We start from the raw sequence: 27,066 nt of genomic DNA, 5'->3' as shown, positions 1-27,066 counted from the left end.
GATTTGCTGAGCTGGAAGAGACTTTAGAGAGGATGAAGCCCGACTCCCTCATGTTAGAGAAAAAGCCCTCAGAGCTGAGGTATTTGCCAAAGTTGCAGAGCTCATCTGTGATAGTTGCAGGGCTGGACCCTATCTCCTAACTCCCTGACCTGTGCTCCTTCCATCCCCCACACCACAGTCTGTCCAGATAAACACTGTCTGCCTTAGATTACCAACTTCTAGAAGGTAGGACTAGACAGATAAGAGGTCTAGGAAAGGCCGAGGGAAGAGAACAGATCGGGTGGGGGCAACAGGGGAAGGCCATTCCTGGGTAGGTCTTGGTCAAATGACCTGGGAGTCTTCTCTCTGGGCACAGGGTTGGCAGCAACGCTCTCTCTTTTTGTAATCTGTGGAGCAGGCGTGGCAAACCAGGCCTCCGCAGAGCCTGGGGCAGAGACAAAGAGGACAGGGGAAGCCTCTGCAGCCTGGCCCGGGGTAGCACGTGGGCATGTGGGGTGCAGTCAGGGAGTTTGAGCATCTCCAAGATATCTGCCTGTTTCTCTTTTCCTAGTAGAGAAAAGCCCTTGGTCTGTTTCAGAAGGGCTTCCCTTTCCTAAAGGATCTCCTGATTCCCCAACCCCTCCAGAGTCCTCTAACTCCAGTGGTAGGTTCTCCTGATGGCTCACTTTTGTTTCTTTTGCTGCTTGTCCTGTCACCTTGTTTGCAGAGGAGGTGAGGGGGCTGCTTGCCCTGCATAAGAAGTCTCTTCCCAGAGGGGAAGCCCATTAGTGAGTCTACTCCTTGAAGGGTTGCACAATCCCATATTCCAAAACCCCATTGCATTGTTCTTGCTCATATCTCTGCTTAGTGTTAGAAGCCACAGGGAGTAAAATGATGGATCAGTTTTAAGAGGCCTTTTATAAACACCCAGTTCCTGTGTCTCCCACTTCCCTAGAGTGGGAAGGGGGCTGTGGCTGGTGGAAACTGGGCTGTCTCAGAGGATGGATTCTGTGCCTGTCCGACATACCTGCATGGATACCGCCGAGACAGCCGGCCAAAGATCTTGCCGCAGCTGACACAGCATCCAGAGGCCACAGAAGAGAGATGCTGGACCTTCTGCCACAGGTTGTCCTTCTCTCTGATGGAGGATTGGAGGTGGGCACACACACACACAAAGGTAGACATATGGAAATAGACATAGATGGAGAGATGGGGGGACAGAAAGAGCAACATGGAGAGAAAAAAAGGGGAAGAGAGAGATGAAGAGGGTGACAGAGAAAGTCACACAGTGATACACAAAAAGAGATGAGGGACAGAGATGGAGACAAGGAAAGAGACAGGAAGACAGACAGAGAAATGGAGAGTGAGACAGAGAGTCACTCAGAGAGAGAGAAATATAGAAATAAGAGAGTTGGAGAAGGAGACAGAGAAAGACCCAGAAAAGCAGATGGAGAGATACATGTAAAGGGAACGAGGAAGACACAGAGAGGACAGACACAGACAGAGAGGAACAGAGACACAGATAGGAGGGAGAGACAAATATAGAGAAAGATGAAGAGACAGAGAAAGAAGCATAGGAACAGAGAGAAATGAACACACACACAGATAAATTAGTCTCTCTAGGATTTCAGGAAGACAGTGACATCAAGCTCCCTCTCAACCAACATAACCATGACCCATTATGTAAGAACCTGTCCACATTCCACCTTCTTCAGGGAGTGCTTCCTGATCATAGAAGCCCCCAAGAGTACTTGCTCTAGATCCCTATAGTACATAATGCCTATTATCTTTGATTTGGCACTTAGTAAAGACTTTCTTGTATTTATGAATATTTATGCCCTTGCAAAACTGTCTTCACTTTTTTAAAATATATTTTCATTTATTCTTTTTTCTACACATTTGTCTGTAGATTTTTTACATACTTGTGATCATACTCAATGTATAATTTTAATTTTATGCTTCGCTCAAATAAAATAACATCGTCCAAAGTAATTATAGATTTTCCAAATGAATAGACTATAATTTGCTTAACTCTTTCCCTATTGTTGCTAACTTAAATGATTTCAAAAATGTTTTTACAAACTGTTTTTTCTCTTATTAATCATATGATATTGCTTTCAAACAATGCTAGAAAGAAAAGGAAATGGCCGAGTTGGAGGGTGAAAGAGAGTTAGCTCTGTTGGAACAGGAGATGATGGAGAGGCTCAAAGCAGAGGAGCTCATGTTTCAGCAGGTGAGACAAGTAAGATGAGTTCACAGGTGTCTGTGGAATTAGGGCTTTCAGCCTTGTGTGATACACTGAAACTTTGAAAGACTACCTGTCCCTGGTTACTTGCTTAGCTGTGGCTCTCTAATGCCTTTACCTTTATGTACATGTGTGCTTTCTTTCTTTTTTTTTTTTTTAAATAATTTTTATTGTGCTTTAAGTGAAAGTTTACAAATCAAGTCAGTTTGTCACATATAAGCTTATATACACCTTACTACACACTCCCATTCACTCTCCCCCTAATGAGTCAGCCCGCTCCCTTTCTCCAGTCTCTCCTTTCGTGACCATTTTGTCAGTTTCTAACCCTCTCTACCCTCCCATCTCCCCTCCAGACAGGAGATGCCAGTACAGTTTCAAGTGTCCACCTGATACAAGTAGCTTACTCTTCATCAGCATCTCTCTCCAGCCCATTGTCCAGTCCCTTCCATGTCTGATGAGCAGTCTTCGGGAATGGTTCCTGTCCTGGGCCAACAGAAGGTTTGGGGACCATGACTGCTGGGATTCTTCTAGTCTCAGTCAGACCATTAAATCTGGTCTTTTTATGAGAATTTGGGGTCTGCATCCCACTGTTCTCCTGCTCCCTCAGGAGTTCTCTGTTGTGTTCCCCGTCAGGGCAGTCATCGGGTGTGGCCGGCCACCATCTAGTTCTTCTGGTCTCAGGATGATGTAAGTCTCTAGTTCATGTGGCCCTTTCTGTCTCGGGCTCATAGTTATCATGTGACCTTGGTGTTCTTCATTCTCCTTTGATCCAGATGGGTTGAGACCAATGGATGCATCTTAGATGGCTGCTCGTTAGCATTTAAGACCCCAGACGCCACACTTCAAAGTGGGACGCAGAATGTTTTCATAATAGAGTTTATTATGTCAATTGACTTAGAAGTCCCCTTAAGCCATAGTCCCCAAACCCCGCCCTTGCTCCGCTGACCTTAGAAGCATTCAGTTTATCCCGGAAACTTATTTGCTTTTTGTCCAGTCCAGTTGAGCTGACCTTCCCTGTAATGAGTATTGTCCTTCCCTTCACCTACAGTAGTTCTCATCTACTAACTTAATCAGTAAATAACCCTCTCCCACCCTCCCTCCCTCCCCCCTCGTAACCACAAAAGAATGTGTTCTTCTCAGTTTATACTATTTCTCAAGAACTTATAATTTTTTTTTATAATAGTTGTCTTATACAATATTTGTCCTTTGCATCTGACTAATTTCACTCAGCATAATACCTTCCAGGTTCCTCCATGTTATGAAATGTTTCACAGATTCATCACTGTTCTTTATTGATGCATAGTATTCCATTGTGTGAATGTACCATAATGTATTTAACCATTCATCTATTGATGGACACCTTGGTTGCTTCCAGCTTTTTGCTATTGTAAACAGTGCTGCAATAAACATGGGTGTGCATATATCTGTTCGTGTAAAGGCTCTTATTCCTCTAGGGTATATTCTGAGGAGTGGGATTTCTGGGTTGTATGGTAGTTCTATTTCTAACTTTTTAAGAAAACGCCAGATAGATTTCCAAAGTGGCCGTACCCTTTTACATTCCCACCAGCAGTATCTTCACTTTTTTTAAGGGTGCTTAGGGATATAGAGTAAATTTATTTAAAAAATTTTATCAAAATAATACATGCACATGGTTTAAAAATCAATTAGTGCAGAAGGGTTTATATCAAAAGGCACCACACACTCTCTCCATCCTTCCCATTTCTCAGTGCAAGACTGCTCTTTACGTCCTTTAGATTTTTCTTCTTGATATTACTTCCATATCTAAGTAATATGCTTGTAATCCTTCTTGATTTATCAGTAGAGAACGTTTTTTATAGATTTCTTTGATATCAAAGGATTTAACTTATTTTATATATAAAAAAAATTTTTTTTTTTTTTTTTGTTACCATGCTCACTACCTCCTCTTTCTTTCTTCCAGTGTAGGTATATATCTATTTTTGGTTCCTCTGCAATTTCCCATAATGCGCTTATATATTTAGTTCTCATTCTATTCTCTGCGGCCAGGATCCTTTGGCTCTTACTGTGTAATATGATGATACCAGCATCCCTTCTCTTCAGTTTGCCTTCTTCTCCTACTTCCTAACTTGTCATCTATTTTGGCAGTGTCCAGTATGGTAACCACATGTAGCTATTTAAATTTAAATTAAGTAAAATTAAAACTTTATCTCCTCAGTAGCACCAGCCACATTTCAAGTACTCAGTATCTACATGTTACTAGTAGCTACCGTATTGAACAACACAATTACAAAACATTTCCATCTTCACAGAATGTTCCATTGGATTCCATCCTGTTGCTGTTGTTGTTAGGTGCTGCGGAGTGGGTTTCGACTCATAGCAACTGTATGTACAACAGAATGAAACACTGCCTGGTCCTGTGCCATTCTTACAATCATTGTTATGCTTGAGCCCATTGTTGCAGCCACCATGTCAATCCATCTCATTGAGGGTCTCCCTCTTTTTTGCTGACCCTCTACTTTACCAAGCATGATGTCCTTCTCCAGGGACTGTTCGCTCCTGATAACATGTCCAAAGTATGTGAGACAAAGTCTTGCCATCCAAGCATCTAAGGAGCACTCTGGCTGTACTTCTTCCAAGACAGATTTGTTTGTTCTTTTGGCAGTCCATGGTATATTCAATATTCTTTGCCAATATCGTAATTCAAATACATCAATTCTTCTTCAGTCTTCCTTATTCATTGTCCAGCTTTCCCATGCATTTGAGGCGATTGAAACACCATGGCTTGAGTCAAGTGCATCTTAGTCCTTAAAGTGACATCTTTGCTTTTTAACACTTTAAAGAGGTCTTTTGCAGAAGATTTGTCCGATGCAATGTGTTGTTTGATTTCTTGACTGTTGCTTCCATGGGTGTTGATTGTGGATACAAGTAAAATGAAATCCTTGACAACTTCAATCTTTTCTCCATTTATCATGATGTGGCTTATTGGTCCAGTTGTGAGGATTTTTGTTTTCTTTATGTTGAGGTGTAATCCATACTGAAGGCTGTAGTCTTTGATCTTCATCAATAAGTGCTTCAAGTCCTCTTCACTTTCAGCAGGCAAGGTTGTGTCATCTGCATAACACAGATTTTTAATGAGTCTTCCTCCTATCCTGATGCTCCATTATTCTTCATATAGTTCAGCTTCTGTACATTATATATTTTTTGAATTTTTGTTGTGTTTTAAGTGAAAGTTTACAAATCAAGTCAGTCTCTCATACAAAAGTTTATGTACACCTTGCTATATACTCCTAATTGCTCTACCCCTAATGAGACAGCCCGCTCCTTCCCTCCACTCTCTCTTTTCGTGTCCATTCCACCAGCTTCTGACCCCCTCTCTCCTCTCATCTCCCCTCCAGATAGGAGATGCCCACATACTCCCATGTGTCTACTTGATCCAAGAAGCTCATAATTCACCAGCATCTTTTTCTATCCCATTGTCCAGTCCAATCCCTGTCTGAAGAGTTGGCTTTGGGAATTGTTCCTGTCTTGGGCTAACAGAAGGTCTGGGGACCATGACCACTGGGGTCCTTTTAGTCTCATTCAGACCTTTAAGTCGGGTCTTTTTACGAGAATTTGGGATCTGCATCCCACTGCTCTCCTGCTCCCTCAGGGGTTCTCTGTTGTGTTCTTTGTCAGGGCAGTCATCAGTTGTAGCGAGGCACCACCTAGTTCTTCTGGTCTCAGGATAACGTAGTTTCTGGTTTATGTGGCCCTTTTTATCTCTTGGGCTCATTAACTTGTGTTCTTGGTGTTCTTCATTCTCCTTTGATCAGGTGGGTTGAGACCAATTGATGCATCTTAGATGGCCACTTCATAGCGTTTAAGACCCTAGATGCCACTCTCCAAAGTGGGATGCAGAATGTTTTCTTAATAGATTTTATTACGCCAATTGACTTAGATGTCCCCTGAAACCATGGTCCCCAAACTCCCACCTCTGCTATGCTGGCCTTCAAAGCATTCAGTTTATTCAGGAAACTTCTTTGCTTTTGGTTTAGTCCAGTAGTGCTGACCTCTCCTGTATTGTGTGTTGTCTTTCTCTTCACCTAAAGTAGTTCTTATCTACTATCTAATTAGTGAAAACCCTTCTCCCTCTCTCCCTCCCTCCCCCCTCTCATAACCAGCAAAGAATATTTTAATCTCTGTTTAAACTATTTTTTGAGTTCTTATAATAGTGTTCTCATACAATATTTGTCCTTTTGCAACTAATTCCACTCAGCATAATGCCTTCCAGATTTCTCCATGTTATGAAATGTTTCATAGATTCATCACCGTTCTTTATTGATGCATAGTATTCTACCGTGTGAATGTACCATAATTTATTTATCCATTCATCCGTTGATGGACAACTGGGTTGCTTCCACCTTTTTGCTATTGTAAACAGTGCTTCGATGAACATGGGTGTGCATACATTTGTTCGTGTAAAGGCTCTTATTTCTCTAGGATACATTCCAAGGAGTGGGATTGCTAGATTGTATGGTAGTTTTATTTCTAGCTTCTTAAGGAAGCGTCAAATTGATTTCCAAAGCGGTTGTACCATTTTACATTCCCGCCAGCAGTGTATAAGTGTTCCAGTCTCTCCACAACCTCTCCAACATTTATTATTTTGGGTTTTTTGGATTAATGCCAGCCTTGTTGGAGTGAGATGGAATCTCATTGTAGTTTTAATTTGCATTTCTCTCATGGCTAATGATTGTGAGCATTTCTTCATGTATCTGTTAGCTACCTGAATGTCTGCTTTAGTAAAGTGTCTGTTCATATCTTTTGCCCATGTTTTAGTTGGGTTATTTGTCTTTTCATGGTTGAATTTTTGCAGTATCAGGTAGATTTTAGAGATCAGACCCTGATCAGAAATGTCATAGCTAAAAACTTTTTCCCAGTGTATAAGTAATCTTTTTACTCTTTTGGTGAAGTCTTTGGATGAGCATAGGTATTTGATTTTTAGGAGCTCCCACTTACCTACTTTTTCTTATGCATTATTAGTAATGTTTTGTATACTGTTTATGCCATGTATTAGGACTCCTAACATTGTCCCAATTTTTTTTCCATGATCTTTATCATTTTAGATTTTATATTTAGGTCTTTGATCCATTTTGAGTTCGTTTTTGTGCATGGTGTGAGGTGTGGGTCTTGTTTCATTTTTTTGCAGATGGATATCCAGTTATGCCAGCACCATTTGTTAAAAAGACTGTCTTTTCCCCATTTAACTGATTTGGGACCTTTGTCAAATATTAACTGCTCATATGTAGATGTGTGTATGTCTGGATTCTCAATTCTGTTCCATTGGTCTATGTATTTGTTGTTGTACCAGTACCAGGCTGTTTTGACTACTGTGGTGGTAAAATAGGTTCTAAAATCAGGTAGAGTGAGGCCTCCCACTTTGTTCTTCTTTTTTCAGTAATGCTTTACTTATCCAGGGCCTCTTTCCCTTCCATATGAAGTTGGTGATTTGTTTCTCTATCTCATTAAAGGATGTCGTTGGAATTTGGATCGGCATTGCATTGAATCTATAGATCACTTTTGGTTTTACAATGTTAAGTCTTCCTATCCATGAGCAAGGTATGTTTTTCCACTTATGTAGGTCTCTTCTGGTTTCTTGCAGAAGTGTTTTGTAGTTTTCTCTGTATAAGTATCTTCTTGGGGGCTCCTGTAAATAGTATTGATTTGGTGATTTCCTCTTCGATGTTCTTTTTGTTGGTGTAGAGGAATCCAACTGATTTTTTTGTGTGTATTTTTACCTTGTATCCTGATACTCTGCTGAACTCTTCCATTAATCTCAGCAGTTTACTTGAGGATTCCTTAGGGTTTTCTGTGTATAAGATCATGGTCATCTGCAAATAGAGATACTTTTACTTCTTCCTTGCCAATCTAGATGCCCTTTATTTCTTTATCTAGCCTAATTGCTCTGGCTAGGACCTCCAGCACAATGTTGAATAAGAGTGGTGATAAAGGGCATCCTGGTCTGGTTCCCAATCTCAAGGGGAACTTTATATTATTAAGGTTGGTAATATTTACATTCTGTTCATAATTACAGTTATCTTCTGTGCTTTGCCTTTAGGCTGATTCTAACATTAAAAAAAATTAATGAATAGTATTTACATGATTAAACAATATGTACACATATTGCTTCCTGAAAAGCTGAGATGTATTCTATAATCACATGTTCCTTCTTGTTTTTCTAAAATCACATGTTCCTTCTTGTTTTTCTAGGAGTGTCTAATTGCATTTCTGTGTCCTTGCATTACTTGCCTTTAACATAGCCTAATGTTTTTCCCTCCAAACTCTGCATCATATCAAGCATTCTATTGATACTTCTTCCCAGAGACCCTCTTCCTGGGTCCTTGATAATTCTGCTACGATCTGGACTGGCTGTTCCCTGGGCCTGATGCCCACTTGTCATCTTGGGAATTCCCTTTTCTTTCTCCTAAGCCACTTCTTCTTTTTGGCTTACTTCCTTGTTTTTCTGAAGCACATCCTCAATTAACTTCCTAAGAAAGGCTGTGTGGGAGGTGAGTTTCCTGAGACCTGATTATGAGTTAGAATTGATTCGATGGCAATGGGTTTGGTTTTTTGTTTGGTCTGTTTGGAAAATATTTTTCCTCCATTGTCTTTCCTGTTTGATTCATAATTTGTCTGGACATGGAATTCTAGGGCAAAAGTCAGTTTTTCTCAGAACTTGAAAGTATTACACCATTGACTACTGACATTCATTGGATTCTCCTTCTTTTATCAGTGAGCTTTCCTTTCCAGTAGACAATTTCAGGATATTCTCCCACTCTTCGTTATACTGAAATTTCACAATGATGTATTTAGGTGTAGATTTTTTCTTTCTTTCTTTTTTATTGTGCTAGCCACTCAGTGAAATCTTTAAAACTGAAGATTTGAGCTGAAAAATTATCTAATAATTTTTATTTGACAATTTCTTCCATTTTATTCTCTTCTTTTTTGGCTTGTGTCAGTTGGAGAGGATATTAGAACTCCCGGATTGATTCTTTGTGTCTATAATGATTTCCTTCATATCTTTCATCTCCCTCTGGTTTTTGTTCTACTTTCTGAGAATCTACCCATCTTTCTCTTCCAATCCTTCCAGAGAATTAAAGAAAATTCAGCCATTGTGTTTTTTATTTCAGAGAACTTTTCTCATCCTTTGATGGTTGCTTTTTATAGCATCATGTTTCAAGGGTGCTATCTCATTTTGAATCTCTCCATCTTTTTGGGAATATTAGTAATTTTGTTTTGTTGTTTAAGTTCTTTTTATTTCTTCAATTATCTTTATTTTCCCATGGTTCTTTGTTTGCTTATTTATCTTTGTTTCTCCCCTTTGTGTTCTAGACTTCCCTAAAATGTCTAAGGATCCTTGGTTGCTACTTCATGTTTAAGAAAGAGGCAATAAATGCAGAGTGGAAGCTCTGTACAGTGGACAGGATGGTTGAGTAGTGGTTTTCCTTTAGGGTGTCTGGGCAGGGAGATACCTGTTATACAAGGCTCCTGAACGTCAAAACACACTGGTCTCTTCTTTGGGGCTTCTAACCTTCTTTAGAGTAGGATCTTCTGCTATTTTGTCTGGAAGATAGATCTCTGGCTGCTGGGTGTTCTGCAGGTGGGGAGTCGGGGAGTCAGGCAGAGAGAAGGGGATGCCGACAGCCCTTTATAGCGATTTTATCAGTCAATTTTCCTGATTTCTGCCCATCTCACTCCTGCCCTCTGTGTAACTGGCATCTCTGAGTCCTGAAGTTCTGCATGGCTGATGGGCTCTGCCTCTCTTCATGCCTATTTCTAACTTGGCCTTAATCAATATCCACTACTCCATCTACCTTCCAGTGTCTGGAAATTTGCTGAAATCTCCCACCTGTGGTTGGCTCCTCCATCTTTCTTTCCATTATACGTTTTATTCTTTTACTATTATTTTAGTGAGATTTCAGGATGGAGATCCTGCAACATGTGGTCAACCCACCATCTTGATCCAGGAGTCAAACTTTGTGGTTTTTTTTTTTTTTTTGCTTAGGTCACTTCTTCCACAAAACTTCTACCAGTGACATTGTGTTGTGCAGTTTGTGTTTCCTGCCTAAGGACCTCTGTGAGTACTTTCTTTAGCACCAGAAAAGATGTTTGTCTCTCCTGATGAACTGGTATATTTCCTTGGAATGGAGAGCGAGATTTGGTTAACTCTCTTGTGTTTCCCTTTTTCATCTTGCCACCTAGCTGCTCAGAGCTGAATTCTAACCCTAATCCTGATCCTAACAATTCTGAAGTCTTCTTCCACTATAGCTTCCATTTAATTTTCTATTTTTCTTTAACAATCCCATTATATATGCCTTTTATTTTTAGCTGCTTTAAGTTATTTTGTGAGGAAGATAGCTAACTTTTTGTATCTCCCTACCTCCTAACTGACAGTTTTCTGGAGGAGATCATTCCTTAAATTCTTTGTCCTTTTCAAGTTGATCTCTTCTTTTTCTCACCTTTAGCACCACTTAGATTTTATGTAAGAGGATTTAGTCCTTCAACAACCTTCCAATTCTAAAGGAACCTGAGTCCAACGGTCTCCTACTTTCTGAACTATATGTATGTGAATTATTTCCTCACTGGGCTGGGGGGAGGGGAGCAGAAATCATGCTTTACATATCTCCTCATCCCTCAGTGAACTCAGTGGTTTGGGATTGATCCTGATGAGCCTGGTCCCTGGAACTTAGGACACCTGACCCAGAACAGGATGACAGCATGGAGGCAAATATAGGGCATACAGTTACCTCTCTTAGTTAACCCCTGTGTCTTCTTCCTCTTTCTTCTCCCAATTTCCATGGGTTCCTTTCCTTTCTAGTCTTAGTAGGTATATGTATTTGTGTGGGTGGGGTGGAGAGGGCATGTGTGTTAGAGTCAGAAGATTCTATGCAATTTATATGCTATGTGTCTTTGGTGACCAAATCAGCCTCTTGCACCCTTGGTTTTCTCATCTGTAAAATGAGGATAACAGCAGGGGGTGGTTAAAAGAAGGAAATCAGGTAGCATATATAAAAGAACCCTGCTTGGTAATTGTTGTTGTGTGTCATCCAGTCGATTCCGACTCATAGGGACCCCCATGTGACAAAGTAGAACTGTCCCATAGGGTTTTCTAGGCTGTAGACTTTTATGGATGATCCCTGGTGGCACAGTGGTTAAGAACTTGGCTGCTAACCAAAAGGTTAGCAGTTTAAATCTACCAGCTGCCTCTTGGAAATACTATGGGGCAGTTCTATTCTATATGGTCTCTGTGAGTAGCAATCAACTTGACGGCAAGGGGTTTGGTTTTTTTGTTTTTTAACCTTTACAGAAGCAGATTGCCAGGTCTTTTCTCTCACGGAGCCTCTGGGTGGGTTTGAACCACCAACCTCTGGATCACCAGCCAAGCATTTAACTATTGAGCCAGTAGGGTTCCTTTGGTAATTGCCAGTTGAGTAGAATTTCCATGTCCCAGTCTCCACATTCCATACCATCCTCCCTTTCCCCTAATCCCACCCTCTGCTGTCCCTACCCTTACTGGATCAGTTCCAGCACCCGCCTCTTCATAGCCTTGACCAGGTCCCGCTGCCCTCCAAGCTCCTTCTGGTACATGGCATCTCTTCTCTCAGCCTCCTGTTGCTTCTGCTCTAGCTCTGCCTGCAGCTGGGCCCTCTCTTCTTGGCACCTGAGAACAGAAGGAAGACTAAGGACTGAGGGAAAAGAGGCCTGGGTCTGCCTTCTTGACTGAGCCAGGCTGGGCCAAAGCCCTGGGAGAAGCTTGTGGTACGCATCCAGCTGCTGTACACACACACACACACACACACACACACACACGCATGCACATGCAACCCAAACTGAGCACTGTGTATGGCCTGACACCTCTGGGTTTAACTCCTCACCAACTGTTCAGAGAAATGAAATCGGGGCTTAGTCTTGCCTGTTCCTTTAAAGGGAATAAACCAACACTTCCATTTTAAAATCTAATTTTCTTGAAGGGATGTTTACAACCACAGCAGCTCTCTGAGGAAAGGTGGACTCCTGGAAACCCAGGCAGGGGGATGATGCCCAATGGAAAATAATTGTGGTACGGTGGGGAGGCAGGATTTGGGGAGAGCTTTTGCTTTAAAATATTTTTTAAGATTATGCTACATTGTCTTTTCAATTAAAATAGTAATATTAAAAATATGGCTTTGCTATGTTGGCATCTCCTGCCTGGAGGGGAGATGAGAGGGTAGAAGGGGTTAGAAGCTGGCGAAATGGACATGAAAAGAGAGGGTGGAGGGAGGGAGTGGGCTGTCTCATCAGGCGGAGAGCAATTGGGAGTATGTAGCAAGGTGTATATAAGTTTTTGTGTGAGGGGCTGACTTGATTTGTGAACTTTCACTTAAAGCAGAATAAAAATTAAATCAAAAAAAAAAAAAAAAAAGAAAGGCTTTGCCTTTTGTCTTTAGTGGCTTCCTAGAAGGTTCCAAGAAATCTACTAGGCTAAAAAAAAATCCTGACCCAGGTCCCAGTGTCTTACTCCACTGCTCACAGACGAAGGTGTTGTGGTGGTGGGTATGCATTAGTGCGCACTCCACGACCTCAGGATGTGTTTGTGGGTACGTGTGTATGTGTATGTGTGTACACGCACCCTGTGCTTGAGTGTGTTTGAGGGGAAGAGGCTTAACAATAAATTGAATTATTAATTTTTTAAACACTGCCACGTAGCATGCTGGAGGCAAGAAAGTTGGGTGTGTCAAGAAATCAAACCAACAACAGAGAGCCACTGAAATTCCAGAAGGGTGAGTCACTGGTGCTCAGACATTGGATGCAAGGCCATGCTTTGACTTTTAATAGACATTCTAGTCTTCAGCGTCCCTATTTCTTAGCAGCTGACTTTAATTTTCCTAAGCCAGCTTACTTTCTTAATAATCCTGGGCCCCTGGTGTGACCGCTGCAGGCGTTAAAGTGATCGCTATGGTGTGTGTGTGTCTTTGTGGTGGGAGGGAACACTTATTAAGCGCCCGTTGTTGTTGTTATTGTAAGGTATCTGGGTGGTGCAAAAGATTTGCACTTTGACCTCTAACTGAAAAGTTGGTGGTTTGAGCCCACCCACCAGCACCATGGAAGACAAGGCCTGGCCATCTGCTGTTGTAAAGATTGCAGCCAAGAACCCCCAGTGGAACTGAGTTCTATTCTGTAACACGTGGGTTCATTATGAGTCAGAATTGACTCGACAGCAACAGGTTTGGTGTTCGTTCGTTTGTTTGTGTTTTTGGTTGTTGTTGTTGCTGTTGAGTCGACTCCAATTCATGGCAACCTTATATATAACAGAATGAAACATTGACTGGTCCTGAACCACGTTCAAGATCATTGGTACCTTGAGTCCATTGTTGTGGCTATATTAAACACCTAAAATCCGTTGCCAACAGGTTGATTCTGACTCGTAGGAACCCTGTAGGACAGAGTAGAACTGCCTCATAGGGTTTTCAAGGAGTGGTTGGTGAATTTGAACTGCCAACCTTTTGGTTAGCAGCTGAGCTCTTAACCACTGTGCCACCAGGGCTCCTTATTAAGCACCTACTGGGTGCCAATTGCTGTTGTGAGTGCCAGGAACAGAGCAGTGCCTAAGGCAGACAAAGTCCCTGTCCCGGTGGAGTTTACAGTGTGGTCAGGACCAATAAAACAGTTAAACTAAGTTTTATGACAGAAATAAATGAGGGCTGAGACAGAGAAAGAGAGAGTGCTCAGGCAAGACTTCTAAGACAAGGTAATATTTAAGCAGACCTAAAGGATGGGAAGAAGATGTAGAGTTGGTGAAGGGCATATGCAAAGGCCTGTAAGTTGGAAAGAACTTGGTTTTAGAGAAACCAAAAGAAGGCTAGTGAAGCTGGGGTACACTGCACGGTGAAGAGAGAGGCAGGAGATGAACTGGGGAGTAGGCAGGGCCTGATCTGCCCCAGGAGGAGTGGGCTTTAATCTCAGTGCAAGGAGAAGCCATGGAAGTATTTTAGGCATGGGGTGACAGACTTGCCTAGTGCAGGAGGGGACACGGAAGGCATTAAAGTTTATTGAGCAGCTACTATGTGCCAGGTGCTGAGCTTTGTGCTTTATGGCCTTGTTTCATATAACTTTCACAGTAAGGCAGGAGACAAGATGAGGAATAGGCAGGGCCAGATCTGCCGCAGGAGAAGCGAGATAGGTAATATGATCCTCACTTTACATGGCAGAAAATGCAGCCTCAGAGAAGGCATGACACTTGCCCAAAGTCACACAGCATGATGACTGGGAGGAGCAGGAATTTGAATGCAGACCTGTCTAGCTCTAAACTCTTTCTGCCTCCTCACACCCTCGTCCACATGGGCTCTAATCACCAGTGATTTGGAGCAGCAGGTAGGAGAGAGGGATGGGCCCTTATGAGCCCTTGGCAATACCACAAAGAAGCTCAGTGCTGCCGTCCACAGGGCAGAGAGATTGTGATGTTGGCCTAACTCCCCAGCTGAGGACCTTTTCTGTTTACCCCGTCCTGCTGTCCTTTGCTTCAGTCTTACCCAAGGGGAGAGGAAGCCCACTCGCTTCGAAAGACAAAAGACGGCCTCACAGAGCACCAGCCGGAAGGAGGAACCTTACAGATCCAACCGTCTCCTTCTGCAATTCAGGAACCTGAGGCCCAGAGAGGAGTGGTCACTTTCCCACGGCCCCACAATCACAAAGTCAGGATTAGAACCCTGTCTCTCAGTTCCAAATCTATTTTCACAGTCCCCGGCTGGTCTCCTATGGGGCCTGCTGCTGCCTGGGGGGTCTGCTGCACTCCTCTCAGTGTCTAACTTGGGGCTCTGCACATGTGAGCTTCCACCCCTGCCCACCCTCAGTCTGTTCAGCCAGAGTGATCCTTTTGAACACCTAAGTCAGACCATGAGACCCCTTTGCTCAAAACCTCCCAAAGCAGTTGTTGCCAAGTCAGCTCCCACTCAGGGTGAGCCCATGTGTGTCAGAGTAGAGCTGTGCTCCACATGGTTTTCATTGACTGATTTTTCAGAAGCAGATCACCAAGGCTTTCTTCTCAGGTGCCTCTGGGTAGACTCAAACCTCTGACCTTTTGCAGCCATGCATGTTAATCGTTTGCACCACCTAAGGAGTGTACAAACCCCCCTAGTGTCCTCTTACAGCATGTAAAAGAATTCCAAATTTCTTGCTCTGGCCCTCAGAGAGGGCTTCCCAACCCCAAATCCAAACTAATATCCTGTCTGTCTCTGTTTGCTTTCCCGCCTTTTTCTCCAAGCACCTGTGCTAGGTTGAAGAGTGTCCCGTTCCCTGCCCCCCTCCCCCAGAATTCGTGTCCTGGAACATGTGAATGTGACCTTATGTGGAAATTGGGTCTTTGCAAACGTATTCAATTAAGATGAGGTCACACTGGGCTAGAGTGGCCCCTAAATCCGATATGACTGGTGTCTTTATAAGAGGGAAATTTGGACACAGAGACACAGAGGCCATGGGAAGACAGAGGCACAGATTGGAGTGATACGTCTGCAAGCCAAAGAACGCCAAGGATTGCTGGTGACCACCAGAAGCTAGAAGAAGCAAGGAAGGATCCTCTCCTAGCGCCTTTGGAGGGAGCACGGCCCTGCTGATGCCTTGATTTTGGGCTTCTAGTCTCCAGAACTGTGAGAGAATAAATTTCTGTTGTTTGAAGCCACCCTGTTTATAGTACTTTGTTAAGGCAGCCCTAGGGCATGAATATACTACCTGACGTTTTATTTCTGTTTATTTATTTCTTGTCTCCCTGGTCTTCATGAACAGACATTGCCTGTTTGGTTCACTATTGCACCCCTCCTGCCCTCGCTTACCTGGCACATCGTAGAGGCACACTAAATATTGATGAGGAATGAATGGGCCCCTTGGCACTTCTATCCTCTGGTCATGAGACGCCTGTCACCAGCTTGATGCACATGCTCTCTTTTCCCAGGAGTACAGTGTTTGCCCACAGCTCTGGCTCCGAGGAGTCAGGGGAGCATGCTCTCTCTCCAGCCTGAGGAACTTGTGTACCCACTCCCAAGTGCACCCCCAGCCCAGACAGCTCTCCTGATCTCCGCACTCCACTGTTGTCCAATGGTTTTATTTAGATGTCTAACAAGAGGCCTCAAACCCAACATATTCAAAACGAAACTCCTAGAAGTTCTCCACAAACCTTGCCCACAAAGCCCCACCACAGTCTTCTCCATCTCCCTTAATGGTGATTCTATCTTTCCAGTTGTTGAGACAAAAAAACTTGGAATCATTCATGACTTCTGTCTTTCTCTCAGACCCCACATCTAATACCTCAGGAAGCCCTACTCTCAAAATATATCCCGAATCCAGCTGCTTCTCCCTACCTCCATGGCTACCAGCCCTGTCTGAGGCACCATTGGCTCCCGCCTGCACAACTGCAGTGGCCTCCCCGCTGGCCTCCCTGCTCCACCCTTGCTTTTAAAACAAGTCAGTACAGAAAAGGCAAATACATAGAAACAGAAAGTAGATTAATGGTTGCCTAGAGCTGGGTGGTTAGGGAGAAATGGGGAGTGACTGCTAATGGGTACAGGATTTCTTTTGTCAGGTGATGAAATTGATTCGAAAGTGATTGTGGCCACCCTGTTTGTGGTACTTCGTTAGGGCAGCCCTAGGATATGAATACATAACTGGATACACAACTCTGTGAATACACTAAAAACCACTGAATTGTTACAAAAAAGGAAACAAACATTTTTGACACACACACAAGTCAGATCATGTCCCTCCTCTGCTTAGAACCCTCAATGGCTCCCATCTCACTTGAGTCAAAGCCAAAGTCTTCTGGGTGACCTACCAGGCTCTCCCTAACCTCGCCCCCTTTCCCTACACCCTCTCCCTCCTTCACTCCACTGGGCCTACAACAGCCTTCCCGATGTACCTAGAACCTGCCAGGCCCATGCCCATCTCAAAGCCATTGCTCTTGCTGTTTCCTCTTCCATCATATAACCAAATGGCGACTCTTCTAATACATATCCAGCACTCTTCCATTATGTATTCAAATGGCTTGCTCCTCACTACCTTCAAGTCTGCACTCAAATATTATCATTTCAGGGAAGCCTTCTCTGGTCATGCCACTTTAAAATATCACTTCCCATTCCCTTTCTCTGCTTGATTTTTTTCTTCTTAGAACTTCTTACAATCTAACATTCGATATATTTTACTTATGGTATTTATCACAAGCTCCAGGAGGGCAGGAATTTGCCTGCTTTGTCCACGAATGTATTTCCAGCACATGGAACAGACCTGGCACAGAGTGGGCACTCAGAGTGTGCGTGGAATGATTGATCAATGGAATGACAGACGGCAGGACAGTTCTCTGTGAGGCAGTGGCTACCCCAGCCTCAGGGAGCAGCCAAGGGCCTCCCAGCTACAGCCTCCAGCCTGTCTGATCTTCACAGAAGAGGATTAGACAGTAGGCAAGGGCCCATCTTCATTCAGGGCCTGAATCATTGGAATCTTTGCTAAACAATCCACCCAGCCCAGCAGCGTGTATGGTGGGAGGAGCCCCAGGAGACTTTTTGGGTTCATTTCTGGGCTCCTGGGCCTCTCACCTGTTAAGCAGACAGTCAATAGACTAACCTATGATTCAGTCTGAATCGCAGCTACCCAGCTCTGGGTCAGTCCTGTGGGAGGGAGATAGAGACAGAGGCAGGAGGGCAGGCTGAGCACAGAGACCTAGGGAGAAACACAGAGACTGAGGGAGAGGCACAGAGACTGAGTTAGATGAAGGAAGATCTTTGCATGGCAGAGAGATTTAAAAATAAATTATGAAAGAAACTAAGACACTGAAAGGCTGAGGGGGAGAGGTTGAGACAAAGATATAAATCCCTGAGATGAAGATGAAGATGCTGATGTGGGAGACACTGAGGCAGAGAGAGAGAGAGACTGAAATATGGGAGCTCAAAATATTGGCTGAGGGGTGGTGTTGAAGCACTGGTTCTGGATAGTCAACTGCTAGGGTTTGAATCTCAGCTCCTCCCCTAACTTGCTGACTTTGGGTGAATTGTGTAGCATCTTTGAGCCTCAGTTTCCTCATCTATAAATGAAGTTACTTATAGAACCTACCTCAGAAAGCTATTACGCAGAAGCACCTAGAACAGTGCCAGGGACACAGTAAGTGCTCAGTAAATGATAGTTATGATAATGACTATGATTATTAGGACGGTGGAAGAGAGATTGTGCAACAGGGCGTGAGAAAATGAGAGGAAAAGAGGGAGACAAAAAGACAGCGGTGGCGGGAGGAGAGTGGTGGGGACCAGGAGGCAGAGTGGATTGAAAAGGGAGAGGAAGGGCCCAGAAGAGACAGCAGAAGAAGGTAAGGGTGAGGGTGGGCAGGGCAGGGGGTGTGGATCTCTCCTGGGGGCTACTGGGAGGAGCCAGTAAGGGAAGGCAGTGGCAAAGGGGAGGGGAGCGTGGGAGCCCCTTAAGAGCAGGAACAATGCCCTGCATCCCTCAGCGTCCAAAGTGGCGCCCAGCCCAGGGTCTGGCACACAGGAGGTGCTCCAAAGATGCTCTTGGACTTGACCATGATTGAGACCAAGAGCTAGGGAGTGCCTCCAACCCATCTGGTCTCCTGGCTCTCCTGCCTATTCTTGCTGGTGGATGCCAAGGTTACCTGCTGAGCTGCTTCTGCAAGGCCTTCGTCTCCCAGTCCTGTTCCCTCAGCAGCTGTTCCTGGTGCTGGGCCTGCTCCTTGGCCTTCCAGAGTTGATGTCTGAGGCTCTGGAGGGGAGGGAGGAGCAGAGGGGATAGGGAAGCTGAAGAAATAGGGCAAAGACTCCAGGCCAGGGACCAACTTAAAGAATATCCTCATGTGACCCCAGCCACATGAGACCAGCCCTTGGGTGGAGGGCAGGACCTGGCTCAGTTCTAGGCCCTGCCCCTGGGAGAGCCTGGGGCACCATTTCTTCCTTCAGTGGAAGGAGGTAACAAAGCTCAAGGACCTGAAAGTAATCTGGCCAGGGAGGAGGCTGAGGGAAGTCTCAATAACAGTCTGGGGTAACCTCCAGGAGAAGCATCTACAAGAGCAGCTAGGTGAGGTCTGCAACAGCAGAACGTAGGTATTGAGAAGAAACCTGCCGGTAAGGAGAGGTATAAGACTCTAGAGCACATGATTGCTCCAATGAGCTGTTGCAAAGGGCTCTCAAACCCAAATCCCTCCAGGGGCTAGGCAGGGAGTATCAATGCGTAAGGCAGGCCTGGCATGAAGCAATAGGGAGAGGTGGAGACTGTGGTGAACTGAAGAGTGTATGGCTTTCAAAAGGCACCCCTCAATCATAATAATCTTGAGTGGGTCAATAAAAACAGATCTGTGGGCTGAAATGGCCCCCAGCCAGACATTGGAGACCCCCATCTATAGGCCAGATTAGAGAGCGGGAATAGACAGGCCGGGAGCCAATGGCTCTCACCTTGACCAGATCCTGCAGGAATGCCTCTGCTTGCTCTTCTCTCCCAGCCACGCTGGTCATTCCTGTTTGCTCTTGTGGTTTCTCTGTGGTGGAGCCTTCCCCATTTCCCAGACCCTGAAGGACCCAGGGCTCCCCCAGGATGCTTGACACCTCTGACTCCTTCCTTTTCCCCAGCATTGCTTCCTCTATTGCCCATCTAGGGCTGGAGTTCAGCAGCCGCTGGACGTGACCCCATTCTGCTTCCCCTTCATGAGTTTCCGCTATTGATTTCTGATCTTCTGCTCCTGGAAGTCCCCCTCGGCCCTCAGCCTCCGTCCCTATGATCTCTTTCAGAGCCCACTTGGCCCTCTCTCCCTGTCTCTGGATGCTGGGTGTTGAGTTCTGCAGGCAGATCCCAGGCTTTGGGGCTCCCTCACTTTGGTCTTGCTGAAGTTCCCCCTCCTCTGGTCCCCATATACTCCAGGGGTCTCCAAGGATCCTAGGATCTTCTGTCTTCTTTTCCAAAAAGGGAGGAAGATGCCTGTGTGGCTGGGATCCAGGGAGACCCTCCAAGCCATCTTCCCTGGGTGCATCTCCCAGACAGCTGGCTTGGCTGAGGCGTGGCTCCTCCCGATGGATGCCTTCGGGGCCTCCACAAGCAGCTGAGATCTGCAGAGAAGGCGCCAAACCCATCACCCTGTGGAGCACCAATTCAGTGACCTGGGGCATAGAAGAGGCCACAGCTCCAATCCAATGGGCTTGCTAAATACATGGATGCCCAGGCCCTCCCCTGGAAAGTTTGATTCAGCAGAACTGGGGCAAGGCCCAGGAATCTGAATCTTCACAAACACATCGGATGATCCAAGATCCACACTTTGATCTGGGGAGGGCACAGAGGCGCTTCTCAAGGCCCTTTCCTCCACTCCTCTAGCCCTCAGCCTTCCGCTGTCACCTGTCACCTCCGGCTTCTGCACTCATCTCCTTTCCCTGAAGATCTTCCCACCCATCTTTGTTGATCTCACTTCCTGAACTTGACTTCTTTGTGCCTCAGTATTCTATCTGCAAAGTGGGAATAATAATACCTTTCATGGTGAAAATTTAAATAGATGGAGACTCAGCTGAGTCACCGCTTTCAAGAAGTCTTCTCTGTCCTCCCATGTTCCCTGCACGTGCATTTATCACTACGCTTAGTGCATTATATTACAATGGGCGTGTTTAGGTATCTGTCTCCTTGAACAGAACTTGAACTCCATGAGGTTGGAGATAGAGGACTAATAGTGTCCGTACCTGGTGCCTGGAAGCTGATGGGGGTACCATACGTGCTTGTGGAATGTTAACAACGATGCTCTGTGCTGCACATGGGTTGTCTCAATCCATCCTCACAATTGCCGTATAAGGCGGGACAAGTAACTTGCCCAAGGACTGTGGTTAGTAAGGGGTGGAGCTGGGATTTGAAGTGGCAGTCTGCCTCTTAATCGTCCCCTGAACTGTAATGAATGTTTGCAAATTGTCTAGCGCAGGGGAAGCCACAGAGGTTGGTTCCCTCATTCATTTCCTGCAAGCGCTCTCCTTTGTGCCTCCTCCTCCCCTGGGCCCCCATGGTCCCTGCTAGTGTCCCCTTTCTCTCCTAATATTCCCACCACCTTAGCAGCATAATGCCACTCTTCCCCTATGGCTTCCCAGCTCCCAGGTCCACACATTGGCCTCTCTTTTTGTCTGTCCAGGTGAGTCAGGGCTGAGTTACTTCTCAACCTAGGGGTCCCAATAGAGATGGACAAGAGGCAGCTCAGAGTGCAGTGGGGCAGAGGCACCTCCTTTGGGGAAACTTTGGTCCTTCTGGGTCTTCTTCCCTGCGTTTGCTTGGAGTTGGAGCAGCGTGACCTGAAATGAAAGGGTCAGGGGGAACCGTGTGATGTGTCTAAAGGTGGAATTGGTTCTCAGACGTAGGATAGCCCATTCATCTACCATGTATTCATTCTAATACCCTTCCTGCCCTCCCACCCGTACTAATCCCACTCTCTATCCGTCCATACATGCCACCCTCCTCCATTCATCCCTACATTCCACCCCAACATCCCCCCTCCATTCATCCATACATTTCACCCTCCTCCATTCATCCCTACATTCCACCCCAACATCCCAACCCATTCATCCTTCCAACTGTCCACCCCAACTACTCAGCAAATCTTCAGTGAATGCATACTCTGTGGAGCATCACGGGATAGCATGAGAGTAAACTGGGAAAACAGAAGGCTAGGGAAGTGGAGGACTAAGGGGCCAGTGAGGGAGAAGGGAAAGAGAAGAGGATAGGGCTGGAGGCTGAGCATTTGGGGCTTGCTTGGGAGGGTGATGGTGATGGGGTCAGGCATTGAAAAGAAGCCTCCCTCCACACTGCACTTACTCTGAGAACATGGGCCACGCTGCATCCAGGTCTGGCCGCTGCAGATCCAAGTCGAAGGCCACCCCATTGAGAGCATAGAGAGAGTCCAGGATATCTTCCTGGAGTTCAGGGCATACCAGAGGGCTCCGGGGGCCATACCATTCCCTGTGGTAACAGTCACCAGCACTCTTGGCCTTTGACTCTAGAACAGTCACCACTCGCAACCCCAAAGAATTGGCCTCCGCTGTACACCATAATGGGACTGTACCCCAGGGAGGGTGGTGGCCCTTTGGGACCAGAACTATGATTCACCCCCTGCCCCCACCTTTTCTTCCTTGACTTTTCATTTTGGAATCTCCCTTTCACTGTCCTTGATAGTAAACCATCCACGTGGGGGCTAAGGAGGGATCTTTCAAGATGAAGGGAAAATGGGCTCATAGGTATTAGTGGGAGGATGTCAGCAAGAACTTCCAGCAGCCCCACCTGGTGAGCTCTGGGTTCAGAAGGCAGAGCTGCAGAGACTCGGCCAGCTGTCCACGGGCTAGGCAGAAGCGGATGAAGGCGCGCCCTTTCCCCAACGGGGTCTTCAACTGCAGAGTCCACAGGAGACAGAATAGGGAGGTGGCATTAGGCCTGGGTGGTGTAAATGGTTAATACACTTGGCTGCTAATGGAAAGGTTGGGGGTTTGAATCCATCCAGAGGCACCTTGGAAGAAAGGCCTGGTAATCTACTTCTGAAAAACCAGCCATTGAAAACCACATGGAGCACCATTCTACTCTGACACACGTGGGGTCACCATGAGTTAGAGTTGGCTTGATGGCAACTGGTTTTTATTAGGATGGAGGAAGCTCAGCCAGCTCAGACAGAGAGAAGATAGGAAGTAGTGGTTGACGAGGGAGGGCATATTGGGACTTGAAGGCTGCTGGGGAAAGGAGGTGGCTGGAGGGATGCTGGGGGCAGGGCTGATGAGAGATGAAGCTCAGGCGAGGGGGGCGATGGGGGTCAGTGGTAGGAGAGTTGGATGAGAAAGGCCCCTCAGACAGGCCCGTGTCCCCCCAGCCATCCTTGCCAAGGGCTTGCTGGCAGGGCCCCCTCGTGCTCCCTGAAGCCAGCCTTTCTGCCCTGGATACCTTGTCCTGTGAGTGGACGAAACGGGCCGGCTCCATGTCCCTCCGCTGCTGCCACAGGGCAGTGCTGAGGAAGTCCCAGTAATCCTTCCGAGGCCTCCGAAAGCTCTTCTGCTCCTTCTGGTCAAACTGGGGCCAAGCACAAGAGAGAAAAGCATAGAAATGCTTTCTCCTTGAACCCCCTGTTGGTCCAGCACATCCACCTGCCCACTCTCTCCCTCCATGGCAGGACACATGGCAGAGGAAAAGGGCTCATGTAGACAGACCCGGCTTCATACTGGCTGTGTGACCAGGAGCTAGCTGCTTGACCTCTCTGAGCCTCAGAGTTCTCATTCACTTAAAAATACTTACTGAGCACTTACTATGTGCCAGGCCCTGTTCTAAGCTCTGGGGAAATACAGCAATGAACAAACTGGCCTTATGGAGCTTGCATCTTGGTAGGGAAGATGGACTTTGACAGTCTGAAGCAGTAGAACATATAGTATGTTAGACAGTAACAACTGCTTAAAAAAAAACTGCTAAGGAGAAAAAATAAACCAGGGAAAGGTAAGAGAATGTGTGGTGTATGGGGGGCCTGTGTGTGCATATGGAGTGTGTGTTATGTGTGTGTGAGGGTGTGGGGTATGTGTGTGTGTGTACATTGACAATTTAGATTAGGGTGGCCAGAGAAAGCCTCATTGAGGAGGTGCTATTCGAGTCCAGACCTGAAGGTGCTAAGAAAGTGTGGTATGCTGTGCACATTTCTGGAGGAAGAGCCTTCCAGGCAGAGGCAAGGGCAGGTGCAAAGGCCCTGAGGTGGGAGTGTGCCTGTGCACTCTGGGAAGGCCAAGGAGGCCAGTGTGACTGGAGTGAGTGCATGAATGACAGCCGGGCAGGAGATGAAGTCAGAGAAGTAGGAAAGATGTTTGTGGTTAGGGGTGGGGAGGGCAGGTAGTCAGGTACCCTAAAGGGTTAGAGTGAGATTAAATGAGGTGGAATGTGTAAAGGCCTTAGCCTGGCACGTAGTAAGTGCTCAATAAAAGCTAGTGCTAGTTATGACTGGGGCTCTGAGCAGCAGCAGAAGGGCCGGCGCCAGCACATGCAGGCCTCTGAAGCTTGTCTTCAGAGCGGAGTGGCTGCCCTCAGTCCCTGGCCCTGCCCCACCTGGCCTTGTCCGACCTTCCTTCTCAGGCTGAAATGACAGACCCCCCAGAATGAGGTCAGACATCACGGAGGTCTTGCTGAGTTCCAGGGAGAGGAGACAGTGGATGGTAACAAAGGGAGGCAGTGACTCTTCCCTCAGTGTCTCGGAAAGACTTCCCTGGTCACCTGGGCCTGGGGAAATGGGGAGGTTGGGGGAGGACCCCACCTGCAGCAGCAGCTCCAGGCAGCCGCAGAGTCTGTGCAGCTCAGCGCTGGCATCTGTCACCGATTCCTGCCCATTACCATAGGCTTGGATGATGGCAGAGATGGCAGCTACAGAGACGACAGCAGACATCACATGTCAGGTAGTGAGGGGGGGCTCCAAGGGACAGGCTCCCCAGACTCCTCACTTCTCCAGCTCTGTTCCAGAGGATCTGGACACGCTCACCTTTCAGGTCCCTGATGACCTTGAGGACAGCCGCCTCTTCCGCCATAAAATAGGCACTCGGAAATGAAGTGATTTCTTGTGACTCAGGCTGTCCTGGCCCTGGAAGGTCAGCCTGGGAAGGACCCTCTGGGCTCAGCTGTCACTCTCCTTAGACAAACAAGGAGTCAGAGGCCTAGAGAGGGAAAGTGGCTTATTTAGGGTCACACAACGAGTTAACCAGTAAGCGGAAAGACCCAGATCTTTCTTGTGACCGGAGCGTGAAGGTGATGGTGCAGCCTCTGCTTACGAGTTCCTGGGTGCCAGGGACTGAGCTAAGTGCTCTGCATACCTTATCTCATCAGTCTGTACAATAACCGGATGAGGTTTATTAACTCCATTCCACAGAAAGTGGAACTTGGGCACAGAGAGGGTAGTAAGTCTTTTATCCAAGGTCCCAACCCTATAAATTGTGGAACCAGAATTTGAACTCAGGTCCAGCTGCCTGTGTTCTTAGCCCCAACTTGATGTGGGTGGCCCTGTGGGTGCTTGTGCTGTGTGTCAGCCAGGCTGAGGTAATGTTATCCCCTTTCCTGCGGGGAGTCCTTAGTCTCGACAGGGCGGTCATCACCCTTGAAATGCACTCATCCTTTCCTGAGTTCCAGCTGAGGGGAAAATGTGAGTGCTTTGAGGAAGAGGGGCAGAGGCCTCATAGCAGGGGCTGGGCCAGAATGCCGGGGGACGGGAGACAGGACAGTTGGTTTCAACCCTGCGCCTCTGTCCCAGGGGAATCTCAGCCTGTTCCTGGGGCTCAGAGAGGGACATTGTGGCCCCTGTGGGCTTATTCTGAGAACCTGGAGTCAGGGCCAGGCATGGGCCAGAAAACTCAGGCATTCTGCCTCCCAGACTGTGGTTGGTGGAGTGTGGGGGTGAGGCTGGGGAGCTATGACACAATGGGACCAGTGGATGGGAAGGGAGAGGACAATGAAGTTAAGGAGGGAGTGGGGTGGGGGCAGGGTGCAGGAAGCACTGGGCTAGGAGTCAAGAGACCTGGGTCTCCATCCTGGCCCTGTTGCTAACTTGCCCATGTGGGTGAGTGACCACATAGCCTCCATTTCCCCATATGTAGACCAAGAGGTTGGACTGAGGGTCTGTGCAGCCCCTTCCGGCCCGGATGCTCTAAGAAATCCATGAATATCTAGAGTGTACTCTTCTTGTCCTTCTTCTCTATCAAGAATCCTTTCTTCCTAACCCTTTGCCCCTTGCTCCTGCCATCACTCCCTTCCTCCAGCCACCCCTAAGACCCAGGGGTCTTCATAGGAGTCTCTTTGCTACTCACCAGGGAAGTCTGGCTGGTTGAGGCAGGAGGAGCAGGGCTCTGCAGCTTGAGCTTATGGCTTGTGACTGTGAATCCTGCACAGTCTTCCCCAGACTTTGCTGCCTGGGAAGTGACTCAGGCCCAGCCCCGTGCCCTGGATGGGGAAACTAAGCTCAGAGGAGGAGGAGCAGAGACCCTGTGGAGGAGAGAAATGATAGAGGCAGGATCAAGGGCACAGGACAGAATGGGCGAGAGTGGGATGGTTCCCCCCAGGCCAACTTGCGGTAGGTTCACTTCTTGGTCATCCATGGTGGTAATGGTTAGTTAGCTAGTTATAAAGTTACCTAATTATCCAGTTACCTAGTTAGTTAGCTGGCCACCTACTTAGTCACCAGTTAGGTAATTACCTAATTACCCCGTCAATCAACTTCCCAGTTGTTGAATACTTTTTTTTTTCTCTTTATAATTTTTTTTTTATTATTAACTTTTATTGAGCTTCAAGTGAACGTTTACAAATCAAGTCAGTCTGTCACATATAAGTTAATATACACCTTACTCCTTACTCCCACTTGCTCTCCCCCTAATGAGTCAGCCCTTCCAGTCTCTCCTTTCGTGAAAACTTTGCCAGCCTCCAACTCTCTCTCTCCTCCCATCCCCCCTCCAGACAGGAGATGCCAACACAGTCTCAAGTGTCCACCTGATATGATTAGCTCACTCTTCATCAGCATCTCTCTCCCACCCACTGTCCAGTCCCTTTCATGTCTGATGAATTGTCTTCGGGGATGGTTCCTGTCCTGGGCCAACAGAAGGTTTGGGGACCATGACCGCCGGGATTCCTCTAGTCACAGCCAGACCATTAAGTATGGTCTTTTTATGAGAATTTGGGGTCTGCATCCCACTGATCTCCTGCTCCCTCAGGGGTTCTCTGTTGTGCTCTCTGTGAGGGCAGACATCGATTGTGGCCGGGCACCAACTAGTTCTTCTGGTCTCAGGATAATGTAGGTCTCTGGTTCATGTGGCCCTTTCTGTCTCTTGGGCTCTTAGTTGTCGTGTGACCTTGGT

General features: G+C 46.4%; 1 protein-coding gene and 1 long non-coding RNA gene across 2 annotated transcripts; one reads left to right on the top strand and one right to left on the bottom strand.

Annotated features, from left to right (window-relative positions):
• Window positions 1-321: 321 nt before the first annotated feature.
• On the bottom strand, window positions 322-24,837 carry RUFY4 (RUN and FYVE domain containing 4). The gene is made up of 11 exons (XM_049888135.1): window positions 24,711-24,837; window positions 24,489-24,595; window positions 23,144-23,269; window positions 22,496-22,602; window positions 22,034-22,177; window positions 21,444-21,513; window positions 19,654-20,301; window positions 18,861-18,967; window positions 11,754-11,900; window positions 1,007-1,117; window positions 322-424 (listed from the first exon to the last, which is right to left on the bottom strand). Exons 1-11 carry the CDS (start codon window positions 24,754-24,756, stop codon window positions 322-324), a joined length of 1,716 nt encoding a protein of 571 aa, XP_049744092.1. The 5' UTR covers window positions 24,757-24,837.
• Window positions 1,021-2,972, top strand: LOC126078086 (uncharacterized). The gene is made up of 3 exons (XR_007517960.1): window positions 1,021-1,104; window positions 2,111-2,212; window positions 2,578-2,972. It is a non-coding gene; the product is annotated as an uncharacterized LOC126078086 (long non-coding RNA).
• Window positions 24,838-27,066: the final 2,229 nt, after the last annotated feature.

This window comes from Elephas maximus, chromosome 6, assembly GCF_024166365.1.
Source record: "Elephas maximus indicus isolate mEleMax1 chromosome 6, mEleMax1 primary haplotype, whole genome shotgun sequence".
NCBI lineage: Eukaryota > Metazoa > Chordata > Mammalia > Proboscidea > Elephantidae > Elephas > Elephas maximus.
The sequence above is the reverse complement of the archived record's forward strand: the minus strand, read 5'-3'. Positions and strand labels throughout refer to the sequence as shown.